Source organism: Mytilus trossulus, chromosome 4 (assembly GCF_036588685.1).
Source record: "Mytilus trossulus isolate FHL-02 chromosome 4, PNRI_Mtr1.1.1.hap1, whole genome shotgun sequence".
In the NCBI taxonomy this organism is placed as follows: Eukaryota; Metazoa; Mollusca; class Bivalvia; order Mytilida; family Mytilidae; genus Mytilus; species Mytilus trossulus.
The window spans coordinates 55,385,804-55,403,779 of NC_086376.1; the positions used below are offsets into that span (position 1 = coordinate 55,385,804).

The following is a 17,976-nucleotide window of genomic DNA, read 5'->3' on the forward strand; positions in this document are numbered from 1 at the left end:
TTTTTTTTGGAAGAATGCATATATTTGTTTTTTCAAATTTTACAACATGATACACGTTAAGAAACTCAAAACATAATTTTAAAGAATCATCATTGATTCGTGTTTTTTTTTCACATACATAAGCTGCTTTGAAATATTAATTTGTTCGAAATACTATGAATTATTTACCAGAGAAACATGTTGCCCTAGCTGTGCTTACTTCTGTTCTTTATTGGCCTGTCAATTTTTTTTTTGGTTTTAAGTCTCTGAAGAAACTCGCGTCTTTTGTGGAAAATTATAAGCCTGGTACCTTTGGCGAGTTATACTTATTTTAAAAGAGGGACCAATATCTAAACGTAGTACAAAATATATTCATATGTAATATAAATCAAATCAAATTAAATATTTTATTGTCATATAAACTTCACAGTTTGTGACCAACATATATTAACACAATAAACAAAATAAGCATATATACATCCATATTAAACATACACAATAACAACAGCGACAACATTTATAACAACAAACAAGCTGTAGGAGTCCCCTGCCCTCAGTTCAAATGACTTTTTCAAGAAGGATCCTAACTTATTTGTCTGTAAAGGCGATGATGGATTTAGTAAATAATGATTTTTTTCTTCTTCATTTAAATTATTAAAGTTATTATTTTCGGTACATATGTGATGAAAAAAGTAATTTCTTAGAGTTTTATTATACTCACAATAGAGTAAACAATGTTTCTCATCCTCTAGTATTTTTCATTTATGGCAAAGTCGTTCCTCTCTTGGGATTTTAAAATATCTCCCCTTTACAATCAAGAGGGAGTGGTCACTTATTCTTAATCTAGTGATTAATCTCCTTATCTGAAAACGAGATGTATTTAGATAAGATTCTAGTTTGTAATCTTTTTTAAGTTTTTTATAAAGAAAAAAAATACTTTTATCATCAATGTTTTGAAATTTAGTTTGAATTAAAGTTTCATATCTATTTTTCATTTTTAACTTTATATCGGTTTTTTTATTTTATTTACATCTTTTATGTCCTTACAAGTAGAAAGAAAATTAAGGTCAACATTAGTCTCTTTAACAATATTTTTGCATATGTATACCATGAGTAAGTTCCTGTCAAATTTAGAGACTGTGCTAGAGAAAAATCTTCCTTTACCAATGGATTAATATTATAACTATATAGTCTAGCTAAATTTAAAAGGGTTTGTGTTTTAATAAAACATTCTATAGGCAATCTCCCGAATTCAACTCTTGCTACTAAATTGGATGCATTTTTTCTTATTCCTAGAGTAGATTTACAAAATTTAAGATGCATATTTTCCAAAGGTTTTTTTTGTCTATAAAATCAAGTTGATTAATTTCTTTTCCTGAAGTTAAGGCTCTGCTTTTGGCTCGATGAAAAGAAATATATGTATCCAAATATGTTACTTCTGAATTATAGGTCATAATTGGTTTTACTAAAGAATAAAAAAGATTATTTGCTACTTTTATAGGTAGATTATTCAATGATTTAGTATAGAATTTTATTGCAAAAAATACTGTTTTGCCTTTTTTGTCAGCTCTAAAGTACTTTGTGATAAATTTCCATTATATTTTATCAACATTTCCAAAAATGAATATTCTGTTACACTCTCTATAGCTTTATTATCATAGTAAATATGTGATGTTTCACTATTATGTTTTGACTGACTAGAAATCATGGATTTAGTTTTGTTTGTATTCAAAGAGAGTTGATAATTGTTACAATATAATTTAACATTATTTAAACTGTTTTGAAGACCCTCTGTTGATTCTGACAGGATTTAAAAATCATCCGCAAAAAGAAGGCATCCCACCTTACTATTTATAAGCTTAAGGGGACTTGAATTATTTCCCTCAAAATTGTTTACAATATCATTTTATTAAGACATTAAACCTATAGTGATGTTCAACACGAATTGCAAAACATTCTCTAAAAAGAAGAAATTCAGAAACTGTCAATTTCTTAGTAACAAGAGACTCTGCAAATTTCCAATAGATTGAGGGACGTAAGTTTTAAGGACTCTGTTCTATACATAAGTCAAAGTAGTTCTATTAAGTTTGTTTCCAATATTTTTTGTCCCTTTTACATTATTTACATTGTTGTTATTAGGAACCCCGTAAATGACGCCAATCTGTTACCATGGAGTCGTTCTGTCTGTTTATTGTTGTTTGTTCTACGTGTGACGTCAATGATATCACCCTTCTTTAGTTCTAAAATGGCTTCCATGTCAGCAGTGTTATGATTTTGTTGTGCAGTGCTACGAGCGACTTCAACTCCGTTTTTGTTCATTTGCAAATGAACAATATCCTTACTTTGCGACATCCCTGTACTTCCGAAACGATACAATCCATTTAAAGGCACCATGAATTTTCCTGTTTTCGGATTATAACTTTTACCAATGTTAGTGTATACATGATCAAAAACTATTGTTTGACTAAACTCAAGGTCGAGATCTTTGGTTGAGACTGCGTAGAAAGCAATGATTCCTTGCTTACTCACAGCTAAAAAGAAGTAAAAAACACATCAAAATAGCAAATTCATGGCAACAATATATACAATAGTAAAAGTTATATTCAAACGTGAAATCATCCGATCATAATGGGATTTCTGGTCAATAGTTTAAGTAAATTGATATAATGTTGATAACTGGAAACACGATACAGTGAAATTTAACAAAGGCCAATCGAACAGAGTCTATATCTCTGTCTACTGTTAATCTTTTGAATCAATGTCACTGTAAGAACTGAATCAATAATCTACAATGAATACTACCTATTTATGGATACTTGATATTCTTTGTCAATTACCAAATGCCACACAAAAACAACACTTTATAAATTGTATGCGTCCAACCTGCTTTTCTGGTTTTACCTGCATCAGGAACTCCCAAAGTTGAATACTTGAAAGCCAAGATTGTATAAGAACTAAAACCGTTGAAGAGCTATATTACCAAAAAAGGGCCTAGCATATATTTTTTTACTGAAATTATTTAGTTTAATAAACTATTTCAATTCAAATACTTTGTTAACGCTCATATTTGAAATGAAATTTTTTTTTAAACTACTGAAAAGGAGTATATTTGGCGTATTAAATTGTAATCCTGGTACCTTTAATAAATATTTACACCACTGGGTCGATGCCACAGTTTCGTTGCGTCCTCGAAAGTATCATAAGCCCAGTAGTCATCACGTCGGTGATGACCGACGTGATGACATGAATATCAATTACATGGTCATTTTATAAATTTCCTGCTGACAAAACTTTGATTTTTCGGAAAACTAAGCATTTTCTTATCCCCGAAATAGATTACCTTAGCCGTATTGGGCACATCTTTTTGGAATTTTGGATCATCAACGCGCGTCTGTCGTACTAAATTATTATCCCGGTAACTTTGATAACTATTAACACCACTGGGTTGATGCCACTGCTGGTGGACGTTTCGTCCCCGAGGGTATCACCAGACCAGTAGTCAACATTTCGGTGATGACATGAATATCAATAATGTGGTCATTTTTATAAATTTCCTGTTAACAAAACTTAGAATTTTTCGAAAAAATAAGGATTTTCTCATCCCAGGCATAGATTACCTTAGCTGTGTTTGGCACAACTTTTTGGAATTTTGGATCCTCAATGCTCTTCAACTTTGTACTTGTTTGGCTTTATAAATATTTTGATATGAGCGTCACTGATGAGTCTTATGTAGACGAAACGCGCGTCTGGCGTACTAAATAGTAATCTGGTACCTTTGATAACTATTTAATCATTTAAGTGTGTATTTCAATTGATTCAATTAGTTTATGTGAAAGATTTTAACCGATTTAATCATTACAAACAGTCCAATTCAAGCTTAAATATAAAATAGCTATCAAATATGCCCCAAAAAAAGTCACTTTTCTGTTGTTTTTTGTCAAAATATGTTATGTATTATCATCGAATACAACTTACATCTAAATATTATGAATGAACACGAATGCGGCCATTTTAATTTAAGACGGAACACGTCTAAAATTTAACTAAAATGCTGAAATTGTGAAGATTTCAGTACTTTAGCATGACTTTATGATGCTAGTACCCGATATATGTGCATTTTATTGTCAAAAACAGCCCATATTTATGTAGCAGAAGCATTCTTCTTTCCAATAAATATCTAATAGATTACATTTTTACAGTTTTGTAAAACTGCTCTATTTTTGGGACCAAAAAGGGGTTTTACTGAACCAACTCCTTTGTTTATGTAACTGGTTTTTTTTTCATCAATCAAGAAGAAATAAGTATACAGTAGATATAGCGTTCATTTAAAAACAAAACGACATTGTTGGGATGTATTTGATATAGTATCCATTTTTTAGGTTAATCAGAAATATGTACAGGTTAATAACTAAGTCGGCATATATTTTAAGTATGAAGATGTGGTATGATTCCCAATGCGACAACTCTCCAACAGAGACCAAATGACATAGAAGTTAACAACTCTTTGTTACTCTATGGCCTTCAACAATGGTACATGGCCATACCGTATAGTAAGCATAAAAATTCAAAAATGACTATTTAAACCAATTCTAACATGAATTAAGATTAACGGCCTGAATTATCTACAAAACAAAAAACGAAGAGCAAATGTAATAAACAACACCAATCAACAATCACTGAACTACTGGATGCTTTGGAACAGACACATACAGAATATGGTGGGCTAATAGATATAAGAAGATATGGTATGCGTGCCAAGTCAGAATGTGTAAAAAGTAAACAATTATAGGTCATCATAAAACACGGCACCTTGGACCACAAAATGACTTGTGTGAAACAATTCAAACAGGAAAATCAACGACATAATCCATATAAAATAAATTGCTCCGCTGCGCGCAGCCTGATACGACCGCAGAGGTTGAATCCTGAACATTGGTGGCAAATTTGGACACAATATTCAATCTTGATTCTTCCTGAATTTGGATTGTGATCAAAATTTTGACATAGCATATGTTTCTGACACAAAATAAATGTCAAGATCTTACAAAGCTATTGCACAACACTGAACAATTAAAGATTGAAAAAAAAATGAAAAATTTTGAAAAAAATCGAACCCCTTAAAAAATTGGAACCCCTCATCTCCTTGGAGCAATTATTCCCACACTCAAACCCAGCCTTTCCTTTGAAGTATGGAACCTTGCAGTACGATTTCAGAGAGATCCATATTCTTTAACTTAAGTTATTGTCTGGAAACTATAAAAATGCTTGTGTTTTACCCTTTTTTGGCTTCTAATTTCCGCATGAATTTGGAACTAACCCAAAACTCATTCCTATCATTCCTTTTGTGATATGGAACCTTGTGGTACAATGATGTAAGAGAGACCCATACACTTATACACAAGTTATTGTCAAGAAACTATAAAAATGCTAGTTTTGGCCCATTTTTGGACTTTAATACCTATAATGTTGGCACCATAATCCCCAAAATAAATCCGAACCTTTTACTTGTAATATTATATTAAACACTGTGGTACGATTTCAGAGCAATTGAAATACTTATACACAAGTTAATAGCCAGAAAGTAGAAAAATGCTTGTTTTAGGCCCCTTTTGGGTCCCTAATTCCAAAAAAGTTGGGACCAGCATCCTTAAAATCAATCCCAACCTACCTTTTCATGTATTTAACCTTCTTATTAAATCTCATAGAGATCCATTCATAAAAACTCAAGTTATTGTCCAGAAACCAACTGTGTCATCAGACGACACAGACGACGGCGACATCATACCATAACACGATCTCAAAAAGATTGTTGCCGTCGTATAAAAACAGAAACGAGAAACACATCGACAAACATGTTTATTGTAGTCAAACGTTCCCCCTAATCTAAACCTACGCAAATTAGTTTTCACTAAACTAGTAAACATTTTTGTGTATGGGCCAGCTGAAGTACGCTTCCGGGTGCGGGATTTTCTCGCTGTATTGAAGACCCATTGGTGGCCTTCGGCTGTTTTTTTCTCTTCGGTTTGTTATCTCTTTGACACATTTCCCATTTTCCATTTCCATTCTCAATTCTATTTATTACAGTGAAATGTGTATTGCTGTATGTGCCTACCATAATGTTATTTTCTTTCAAGATTATAGTATATGTTTTAAATGCATATTTTTATCATAATGTAATGTTATTCTATATTTCGAGAAATAAAAAAAAAGTACAGCTAAAAATCATATATGGTTCTACATTGCTCTCGAGTGAAAAATTGTCTCATTTTCAAGCATACCACACATTCGTATTTTTAAATGTAAGATATATAAGATAAAATAAGGAGGGAAGAGAAAGAGAGATAAGTTGCTGTTTAGAAATCACTTACTGCTCATATTTTCATTGCTTGTAGAGTTCCTCGGGTCCCTTATGACATTTATTATCTCCTCTTTTGAATCTTTTATAAGTTGAGTAATTTCTAAAAGTAAACATGATACTAGTATTTTTAAGTGACATGAAAAGTGTGTGTATGTCTCCTAAAGATTTATTGGTACCATACGTACAGACTGTGTATTTCAAATCAATTACTGCGAATGTTAATATATAACATAATCAGGCGCCGTGGTGAAGTGGTTAGTGCATCAGACTACTAACACAAAGGTTCCTGGTTCGATTTCCGTTCCGGGATGAAAATTTCAGGGACTGATTTTCGGCTGTCCCTTGACACCATTGGCGAGTATGGTCTTGAGGAAACGATGATAGTCCATTGGAAGGGGACGATAAACGACTGACCCGTGTTCCATATCTCTTGCAAGTTAAAGACACGTTTGTAGATTTCGAAAATAAGCTGGCTAATGCTGCTTCAAGGCAGCACTCGCACCCTTAAAGTGGAAAGGGATTCATATAAGTTGCAAAACGTGTTTCCCAATCAACTATAAACTAATTACAAAATCAATGAGAAAATAGTACAGTTCCTTGGTTTGTATGTTCATAAACCTGTAGCCAGAAACACCTAGTTTTAGATCTATCCATAATTCAGTCCAAAATGCAATATGAAAAAGAATCAAATTGTATAGGGCCTTGTCCTTTGGACATTTACAAAATAAAAATTAAAATTCTCGGAACCTAATGTCTCGGCTTTGATTGCTACTGTCCATATAAAAGTGTAATGCAGATCACCGAAATCCTATCTCAGTGGATGTCTAGCGGGTACTTAGTACATATGCATATGTAAAAATCCTGATAACCCGGTATGTATTCATATCTATGTCAGTTTCCTTCAAATTGACTTATTTTTGACATGTTGAAATAGTTTACTCGTATGTAAATGACGGCAATCTGCTCTGTTGACAGCTTTCCTTATAATCACGGAGATAATAATCGGAATTTAGTTGTGTTATAAGAAGTACAGCTGAGCATGTATTAAATTTTGTGGATTCCCAATATACTTTGTTTTTCGATTACAATAGATACATGAGTTTGATGAGGGATTACTTTGCCTCTAGTGCTTCCTCTTCCATTTGCAGTTCAGTCCGTCATCTGGTGTATTTTCGAACTGATGGCTATAATAACCCTAATATCTACACCACCAACTCCCTGAATACTTCTTAAGGTCAAGGAACAGTAAATGGGCTATGTCACAGATTTTGCTAAAAAATTGCATACAACCTTGGCTCGTTGAACTACAACTGAAAATCGAAAAAATAATACATTTATCTCTTTTATTATTTGAAAAATTGCAGATGATTTCTTTTAATATGCTGAATATTTGTATAGAAAGCACATAAAATCGGCGAAAAACCTTCTAGAATTTGTCTTAAAATCGCAAAATCTCTAATTCTACTCCATAGATTTTTCTTAAAAAACTATATATTGTTGACATATAAATTTCTGTTTTAATGATATAGAATAATCATAGGGTCACCGACTTCGTTTTTTGTCTAATAATCAATTTGTTACCTTGTTGGTAGTAAAAAAACGTCAAAAACCAACGTTTTACGGCATGCAACGCGATAACGTTACGATTATTTCGACGTTTTGTTGAATTTTTTCACAAAGAACGCAACTTTAAATGATGTATACCGTAAAAACGAAGTCGGTGACCGTATCTTTATTTTGCATCATTATAACGGAAATTTATATATCAACAACATATAGTTTTTTAAGAAAAATCTATGGAGTAGAATTAGAGATTTGGCGATTTTACGACAAATTTTAAAAGGCTTTTCATCGATTTTATGTGCTTTCTATACAAATGTTCACCCATTTTGTAAGAATTCAATCAGTAATAATTCAAATGATAATTGAGATAAATGCATTATTATTTCGATTTTCAGTTGAAGTTCATCGAGCCAGAGTTGTATGCCAAATTTTACTGAAATCTAAGACATTACACCTTGCCAAATAATATTTACATTCAAGCACCTTAGATATGAAGGGAGTTCGCTTCTCAGTTTCAAAGTAATTAACTTTTTAAAACACTAGTTTACATAGATAGGGGATAAATAAAGAAATCCAAAGAGCAAAAAAACAATATATAGGTCACCGTGCTTGTTTTCGAGATATAAGCCATTGAAATTTTGGCGAGAAAATATTCTCTCTTCACTTTTCACAGCTTTTTCATTGACAAGTTGAAGTTCTCAAAAACTGTTAAAAAATAATTAAAATATTATAAGACTTTTACAGATGACTAATCATTATATATGTAAAAGATTTACAAAAAGAAAAATGGGGGTCACGGGTTTTTTTCAAGGCATTGAAATTGATAAAACCAGAGAACTATGAAAATCTGACAAAAAATCTAAAACATGACAAGCTAGCTTCCTTAATTCTGCATGCTTTGCAGAAGCAACAAAAATAAAACAACACATTTGACCAATTTGGTTTCATCTTGGCGGGGACCAAAACATGAGATGTTCAGCATTCAGGGAAAGCATCAGTACTCAGCCATGAGACCAGTGTGGCATTTTACTGTTGACCTGTTAAAATAGTTCATGAAAATGACGGTAGTCTGCTCTATTGACAGCTTAATTTTTCATTTACTGATGTGATATTTTGAATTTAGTTGTGAAACAAGAAGTACAAATGTGTACTTTTGTGTCATAACCAATATCCTATGTTTTTCTTTTATTATAATATCTTACACGAGTTTGAGGCGGGTTAATTATAATTTCTTCTTCACTATTTACGCATTATGAACAGGGATGTTTCATGAAAACTTAAAATTTCATTAAAAAGAGTTTACTTGAACGGGTTATAAATTCCGCTTCTTTTCGATTATCACTTTATAGCGACTTTAACATTGCATGTTGGCTATAATCACCCAAATCATTACTACACCAACTCCCTGAAGGCTATTTTGAACTAGGTAGATCACAAGGATACATACGTTAACACCTTATCCAATACATAGTTACATCTAAAAGCCTTTATTGTCATTATTTTTTTCATGCATTGCTGAAGTAGTAAAAACTATTTTGAAATATAAGGTTTCATCTTGACGCGGACTGAAACCCCGAAATTCAGTATTCAGAGCAATGAACAGCTCACTACTAAAAGACCAGTGAGGCAGTTTTTAAATTTGTTCTCAACAGGCTAAATGTACATGTTTATGCTTACCAAAAGACTGGATATGCCCTTTTCCATTTTTTTGCCCGATAGAAAATAAAAGATAGCTCATTCCCATCGCAAACGAGTATCCTAGCATTAATCCGCTGACTGTATATACCAACGTACGATTTTTCGTCCAAAATGTCTCTATACGACCCATGTTTGGTGCTTGAATAATAACTATTCGTGATGCTTGTAGATGACTTCTACGTGTATCATATTAATCAGGTTTTCCCCAATTAAATAAGTGCGACATTAAGAAAGCCACAAGAAGTAATTAAGAGCACTTTGTACTTCATATGTTATATAAGAAATTCATGTTTATGCTAATTTTTAGTGCACACAACGGAAACCATTAATTAGTTTTTAGATTTACATTTTTCTAACCACTGCATCATGTGCATTACGATACTTTAGCTTGAACGGTATATGGGAAGTGCGAATCGAGAAAACCCGTTTTATGATGAGTTTATTTACAACCACTGGGTCGATGCCACTGCTGGTAGAGATTTATTTCCCCAAGGGTATCACAAGCCCGGTAGTCAGCACTTTTTGTGCTGACATGAATTGTTATGATATGGAAATATTTATAAATTTACTGTTTACAAATTTTTGATTTTTTGGAATACTAAGGCTTTTCTACCTCAGGCATAGATTACCTTAGCTTTATTTGGCAAAACTTTTAGGAATTTTGGTTCTCAATGCTCTTCACTTCGTACTGAGTCTTTTGCAGACGAAACGCGCGTCTGGCGTATATTCTAAATGTAGTCCTGATATCTATGATAAGTTTATTTATATGTCAGGTAGTCATTTTTATTTTATTTTTGTAAACGAGATGCATTTTGGGAAATTTTGCCAATTTAACAATTATATATTATTAAACTGCCTTGAACAATGAGCCAAGCCCATACCGTATACAGTCAGTTCCGATAGGACCTGATATAACGAAAATGAAATGATTCAAACACATTTATTTCAAACGGGATAGGACATCCTCACTTTTACAGAGATGTTGTTACCGTGCCTGGAATTTAGAAACGATCCTGGTAAACTTATCGATCCTTTGAATAAACTTATTTCAAAAGGTTACCAATTCAACGCTGTCATAAGATCTTTAAATACTGTTTTTGTGGGTATAAATGTTGATTTTGTTATCAGTAAATTAAAAGCAAACTAAATATCATTGTTATATACATATACACATTCATTGATCTACAACCTGTCGATACCTGTATCTTGGCATTGCACAAGGTTAAGTTTTTCTCCAACTGTTTATGACGTCATTACACTAAATACCTTGGATGTTGGATGTGTACTGATTGATAATTTAGTCTTAGGTGCATGAGTTTTATTAATTAATTGTAAGTGGCTCTAAACTAGCTGTCAGTAACTGCGAGTACTTTCAGATGTACTTATTGTCTTTTTGTTGTTGGGATATACAAGTACCCGGTCACGTCCCATTTGTGTTTTTGTTAGATGTATTTTTATTTGTATCCCTCTGATGAGTTAAGGGCATACGATACAGTTTTGATCCTGTATTTACAAGTTCATGAAAATTTGCATGTAGGCTATTTTTTACCTGATTAAATCAAATATGTAATAAAAAATATACCTTCATGTGCTACTTTTTGAGTAAAATGAGGTCGAAATTTTGTAGATTTGCTCGAAATTCAGATTTGTGGCATTAATTTCTTTTTCGAAAGAAAGACATAACTTTTTTGTTATAAAAGATAAAACACAAATTGTTTTTTGTTAAATAATCGGTAATTTCTGTTTTTTATAAATATCTTTAAAAAATATGCATTTTTTTATTCAGAAATAACTCATATTTGTCAAATGTTTATGAATTGAGGAAAAAACGTAATTTTTTACTGCATGTTTATCAAAATTTAAAAAAATCCTCTATTTACAGTTTTATAAAATTTGGGTCACATAATCTCCCGGCAAAATGAAACAAAATGCCGTTTTGAAAAATAGGGGTCCATGAACTCGTTTTCAAATTAAATCAGATTGCATGATAAAAATCAGTCGAAAAATGCATCTTTTCCCGATATGTCACCGTTTGACGTCGCGAAAATAACATTTTGTACTTTTACAACACTGTCACCGGTAAGGGGATGGTTGGGATCCCGCTAACATGTTTAATCCCGCCACATTCTGTATGTATGTGCCTGTCCCAAGGGACAAGTCGGCAAGGAGAAGAGCACAGTTGATTCCCATAGGAATGCCAATAGTTTGTTTAAATACACGTCCTCCAAACGTAACACATATGTTGTCAATCAAGAAATCTTGATAATGTCAGTTCCAGAGAAATTTTTGTTAGAATCGGAGTGATTTTTTACAAAGTAGAGTATGTCCTTCCCTAAGACAAAAAATCTAAGATTGCCAATCTTTTTATGAGTCAAACCAATACCAATTCGTTCATTTTGTCTTTTAGTTTGAAATTAGGAATACTTGTGTACAGTGTAGAAAAGTTAAATGTTTTAATACTTTTGCAAGATGAAAGAGTCTTAGTTTGTTTGTACTTAAAAGATCTTTGGAATTTGTTAGTATCCCAATCTGATTCACACCACATCTAACATATGCAGTTTCACAATAACTTTGAAACCCGGCTTTGATTGCTGATAAAAAAAAATGTTAATAATTTAGAAAGAGTTTCGTGGAGCACTTGGAAGATGCAGCAATGTATCGTTGTTTGTAAGGACACTTATGTAGCTTAGATGTCCAATACAGTGATGGAATATCCACTTCTTCAACTTTGGTTGAAATTCCAAAGGAACATACATGTAGAACAGACCTAAGATTATCCAGGATTTCCAATTTAGTAAGGTTCGTGGGGTATATGCTGAGTTTTCAAGGGAATTACTCATACCTTAATCATTTAACAAGCTGTTTATGTAATATTATTTACACACAAAAGCGATGTTGTTTGGGGCTTTACATGCGGGGACAACATATTTGTCATGAAGGTAGCCTAGGACAAGTGTTTTGGAATATTTGAGTTTTTAAGATTGACATAGCATGGGTATCGATAAACCCATTCAGTTTCTTAATTCTGATATGTATCAACGACCTCACTGCCTTGGTCCATTCGGAAAGAGTATCTACGTCTAATTTCTCGCGTTTAATCCATTGCCTGACATAATCCTCGACTAAATCAATTAGTATTTTGAAGTTCAAAATTGATGGATTTAAGCTAACGATATTTCGGACCTTTTGGATAACACATTTTGCAGGGAATAGTTATTGACAATGTTGAGGTCACCGGTAATAAAGTGGTCAGTCAGGTTATATGTGACTGGGAAACTAGCACGTACAGGTGCAATAAGTAGGTTTAAGTATTGAATTAGGTATAAGATAAGATAAGATAAGATATTTTATTTCCAATTATGGGCCCCAAAGGGCATAAACATTACAACATCAATAATTTTTTTTTTTTTGGTATATGATATGATTTGTACGGACTGATCTTTACATTAGGGAGATACGTGTATTTTCGATTGAACTAATTAATGATGAAGGATATTATTGCCCAAGTTGACGGCATCGACCTATGTTGTCAAATGATGTTTAAGAAAGGATCTTTTCTCTTTTTCGTATTTTCTAATGCACACTGGTTTGAATAGTCAGTGATTTGCAATATCCGAAATGATAGCTGTATTAAGTTTGTATTGGTTTGAACGAGGGTTTGTAACAGTGGTTTCCAACAAAAATTGAACAGAGAATGAAGTTTTGAAATGGGTAATGAATAAAGTTTAGTGCTTTGATAAAGTACACATAACAAATAGAAACACATGGAATATATAAAATAAATACAATCTTTCATTACTTTACCATGATGATGTCACTTATTTCCATGTTCTCAAAGATACTGAGTTTATTGTTTATAATAGATTACTTCAGCACCAAAACCTGAAAGTTAATTAGCAGACAAAATTTCCAATCAACTACAAGTATCAAAGAGTAAAAAAGTTTTTTGTCGATTATGCGACTTAGATTTTTACATATGCATTGGTTAAAAAAACTTTAATATTATAATAACCATGCAGAAACTTGTTTTATACGTTTTTAATAATTTATCAGTAATGTATATATTTCATACATTGAAATTTAAAAACGTCATTACAGACAAGGATACAGCACACAAGTTAGGAAATGTATATACACCGTAAGAAGGACCCACGACCTCACCTCACGCACTCGTGGTGAACATGCTACCAGGAGGCCACTGAGGCGGTCAGAAACATTCAGTGAGACAATACAATCTAAAACGGTTCACAACACCTAAAATATATTAACTTATACGGCAAAAGTATTATTCCCCCAAAAAAAGACTGATGTATAGTTACCGTTGTCTCGGACATAAGAGATACAATTATATTTCCAAGCAAAAAGAGGTATTTATATAGAGATCTAGTTTTGTCTTAAGCCTGAGAGATACACTTCATATTTTTCCTTAAAGGAGGAACACCCCTTAATAGATCGCAAAATGGCTTTCTACGTTGAATCTCAATCTCAAGCAGTGACAACCCTTTTTAAAATTTTAAGTTTAAATAAAGTGACAGTCATAGCATTCAAAGCAACACCATATGGTGTCTTGTAACGAAACAATCAACATACCTTTAATTGCATATACCAGAGTATTGGTTCCCTGAACTTCAGAAGAACAAAATCATATACTTCAGATCTGAGAAGCAGGTAAAACGTAAGCACTTTTTTGAAATTTCTTTCAAAATCTTTAGTATTCAAACAAGTTATAAGTCAAAAAATATTTTAAAAAGGTCCAAAATATTCTACAGATTTTTGAAAGTTATATATACTTATGTGTATGAACTGTTCTGTTTTAAATATGTACTACTTTCAGGAAAGTTCTTTCAGACCGGGTACGAATTTGTGGTGTTACACCTTAAAACGACATTGTTTTCTCGTTTGAATTGTTTACAATTTTTCATTTTGGTGCCTTTTATAGGTGACTTTGCGGTATGGGCTTTTCTCATTGTTGAAGTCCGTACAGTGACCTATAGTTGTTAATTTCTGTGTCATTTTGTCTCTTTTGAAGAGTTGTCATATTGGCAATCATACCTAATCTTTTTTTATATTGAAAGTATCTGTATCATATTATCGTATTATGTTTTTCATTCATCATTATCGATCATTATCGTATTATGTTTTTCATTCATCATTATCGATCATTATCGTATTGTACAAATGTATTATATGTATAATATTGTTTATTTTTGCATGAGAACATGCATTTTTTTCCTGAATAAGTAAACATACTTCTCCTGGTTGCTTCTCTTTTCTTTTTTGAATTGTTTTCGGTTGGGTATCGAACGTTGCTCAATCTTTAGTTTTCAGTGTAGTGTCTGTTTTTGGAATCTGATCGACTCTTCGTTTTTGCTGAACCAGCAACATTTCTGTCGCGAAAGCGACACATGGCGATCCTGGATTCCGTAATCGGCGACGGCGGCGTTTACATTTAGATTCAGTCTGTGGTTAATTTCTTTTTAGATATCAATAACTTTATCAAACCTTCCTCGAATGTGAGATATTTAGACAGTGCCTTGTTTATGACCAAAATATTGAATCAAAATATTTATCTTCATTTTTCCGTATTTTACTGATAAATGGACTTCGGTTTTTTTTCACCGAGTAATTACAGTCTAAGGTAAAAGTTTCGTAGTCATCATGACTCAAGTTGTCAAAACTCCAGGGAATTTTTTGAGATTTGGACAGAGGCTTAATTTTGACCAAAATACAGAAATTTCAGGCAAAATTTGAAATATATATATTTTTGCATTTTTCCATACTTAACTGCTAAATGAACATATATATTTTTTTACATTTAACAAATAGGTAGTCTGAGGTTAAAGATAGCTGCATATCAATTACGTTATCAAACCTTCATAGAATTTTATCAAACTTTTGCAAAAGCTATGTTATGATAAAGAGAAAAGACTGAAGCAAACTTCTGAAAAAAAATTTTTTTTCATTTTCTGTATTTTTCTGATACTATTAGATGGACTTCGTTTTCAGTTTACAGTAAACATTTGTACACAGACTAGGGTTTATTTTTTTCTCCGACATTATACATTTGTAAACATTCATGGATTGTTATAAAACTTGAACAGAGGCTAATCCTCAAGACCATGAAATTGTTCGATTTTTTTTTTAAATTCTGTATTTTACAAATAATTGACTCACTTTTTAAATCAACATTTAACTTTTTTTAACAGACAGCAGCAATCGCAGGCGAGACACAAGTATTTCGTAAAACCCCTTACGATTTGTTTAAAAAAGTTTTGATCATTTGAGTTATTCAATTTAGAAATGTATTTAACAATCTTCATAAAAGGTAAAGGTGTACGGATACATAAAGTAATTCGTTCAGTTAAATATAGAAATTAATCACATTTAAAATATTTATATGTAGGTAGATAAAAACGTAAAGGTATAGGTTAAATAATCCGCTCTAGTTACCATGAATTACACAACATTTTTGTGGTAATAAAAACCTGACGTCTATAGATTATCCATATGTAGCTTTATGATATTAAACAATTAATTTGAATTGAATCCAAAAAGTCTACTTATGTCAAAACCAAAACTATGGAACTTTTCACCTTATATACAGGAGCAATGACAAAAGAAATAAAAAACAATGAAAGACATTTTGTAAAGCGGTTTGTCTTATTTTTAATTTTTGTACGAAGTTATGATCTTAAAGAATTTGTCTCTTTACTGGTGCATATATTATTTAAGAACAATAAATATAAAAAGAAACTGACTCAAAACTATGTGGAACTTCTTAGAAATTAGTAGTTAATTATTCGCGTTATTATATTCCTGAATTTGAGATTGTTTTAAGATTTCGATATTTCCTTCTTTTACTAAAAAGACTCTGCCAAACTAGTATATGAACTATGTAATGACATTTCTCTATAGGTGACTTTATAACCTAAAACATTCAAAAGTAGTTTTGAATTGCTCATAAATTGAATTTTCTAGAATTCACCATGAAAGCCAAAACACAAACAGAGAAAAGCAAACGATGTATCAAAATTACAATACTTTGAGAACTAAATTGTCTAAAGGAACATAAAAAAGTTACTGAATTCATTTACTAGTTCAACCTATTGTTTTAAACATTGAACAATAAAAGAACGTCTACAAAATATGTTGACCGCGAAATCACACAAAAAACTTGTTAAGGGTTAAACTATAAAAAGTATACACCCGACCCCTTTTTCGGTCGTCTCGTGTTTGCCACTAGTGAGTAAGATCTATATGTTCGATCCATCGACTAGGTACAAAATCGTTGGAGTTCTAATGAACCCAAATGTCTCGCCTACTTTATGAATCTAATGAATGTTTTAAGAACCTAAACTGCAGCCTGTATGTAATGCATTTTAACTTCAAGAAGAAGCTGAAGTCCATAGATAAGTAAAATACGGAAAAACAGCAAATACATTCTTACCAAATTTCCTTCTAGATACAAGCTTTTAATTATAAACAAGATTCTGTCCAAGTTTCGTAAAAATCCAGGATAGTTTTAGAACGATTTCAAAATTTTAGAAACTTTAAACACATGTTAACTGCTAGGCAGAAAAGTAAAATACGGAAAACATGATTTTTTTTTTTATCATAAACAAGATTCTGTCCAAGTTTGGTAAAAATCCAGTATAATTTAAGAAAGATTTCCGAATTTTAGAAACTTTAAACACATGATAACTGCTTGGCAGAAAAAGTAAAATTCGCAAAAAACATTGTTTTTTTTAAATAAATTTACTTCTAGTGTTTATGATTAAAAACAAGCTTCTGTTCAAGTTTGGTAGAAAGGATAGTTTAAGAAAGTTAATAAAATTTCAAAAACTTTAGGCCAAAAATATGTCCAACATTCAGAAAGAACATAACTTTGGTCCGTGGGTACGATGAAAGTGTGATTTTTACCAACAAGACTGCACACTCTGAAATGTCTCGCCTTCTTTACTAATCATTGATATTATGTTGATAGTCCTAAATATATAGCTTTATTACAGCTGTCACATAAACTTAACATTAACCTAGAAAGCTAAACATTGACTAAACCATGAAAATGAGGTCAAGTTCAAATGAACAATGCCAGGCATGCGTGTAAAGCTAACAGTTCTTCATTACAACAAATATAGTTGACCTATTGCTTATAGTTTAAGAAAACGGCAGACAAAAACACAACCAGGTGCTCCGCAGGGCGCAGCTTTATACGACCCCAGTGGTTGAACCCTGAACATTTGGTTCAAATTTGGTCACAATATTCAAGCTTGATTCTGTCTGAATTTGGATTGTGTTCAAATTTTTTACATAATATAGGTTTTTTTCACAAAATTAATGTGGTCAAAGATCTAACAAATCTATTGCACAATACTGTG

General features: G+C 31.9%; 1 protein-coding gene across 2 annotated transcripts; it reads right to left on the reverse strand.

The window, feature by feature from the left end:
• Positions 1-372: 372 nt before the first annotated feature.
• On the reverse strand, positions 373-9,859 carry LOC134715554 (complement C1q subcomponent subunit B-like). 2 transcript variants are annotated; one of them, XM_063577795.1, is made up of 3 exons: positions 9,578-9,857; positions 6,348-6,437; positions 373-2,510 (listed from the first exon to the last, which is right to left on the reverse strand). In XM_063577795.1, exons 1-3 carry the CDS (start codon positions 9,726-9,728, stop codon positions 2,101-2,103), a joined length of 651 nt encoding a protein of 216 aa, XP_063433865.1. In that variant the 5' UTR covers positions 9,729-9,857; the 3' UTR covers positions 373-2,100. The 2 variants fall into 2 exon arrangements, with proteins under 2 accessions (XP_063433865.1, XP_063433866.1); XM_063577796.1 differs by lacking the exon at positions 6,348-6,437 and having other exon boundaries at positions 9,578-9,859.
• Between the last annotated feature and the right edge of the window lie 8,117 nt (positions 9,860-17,976).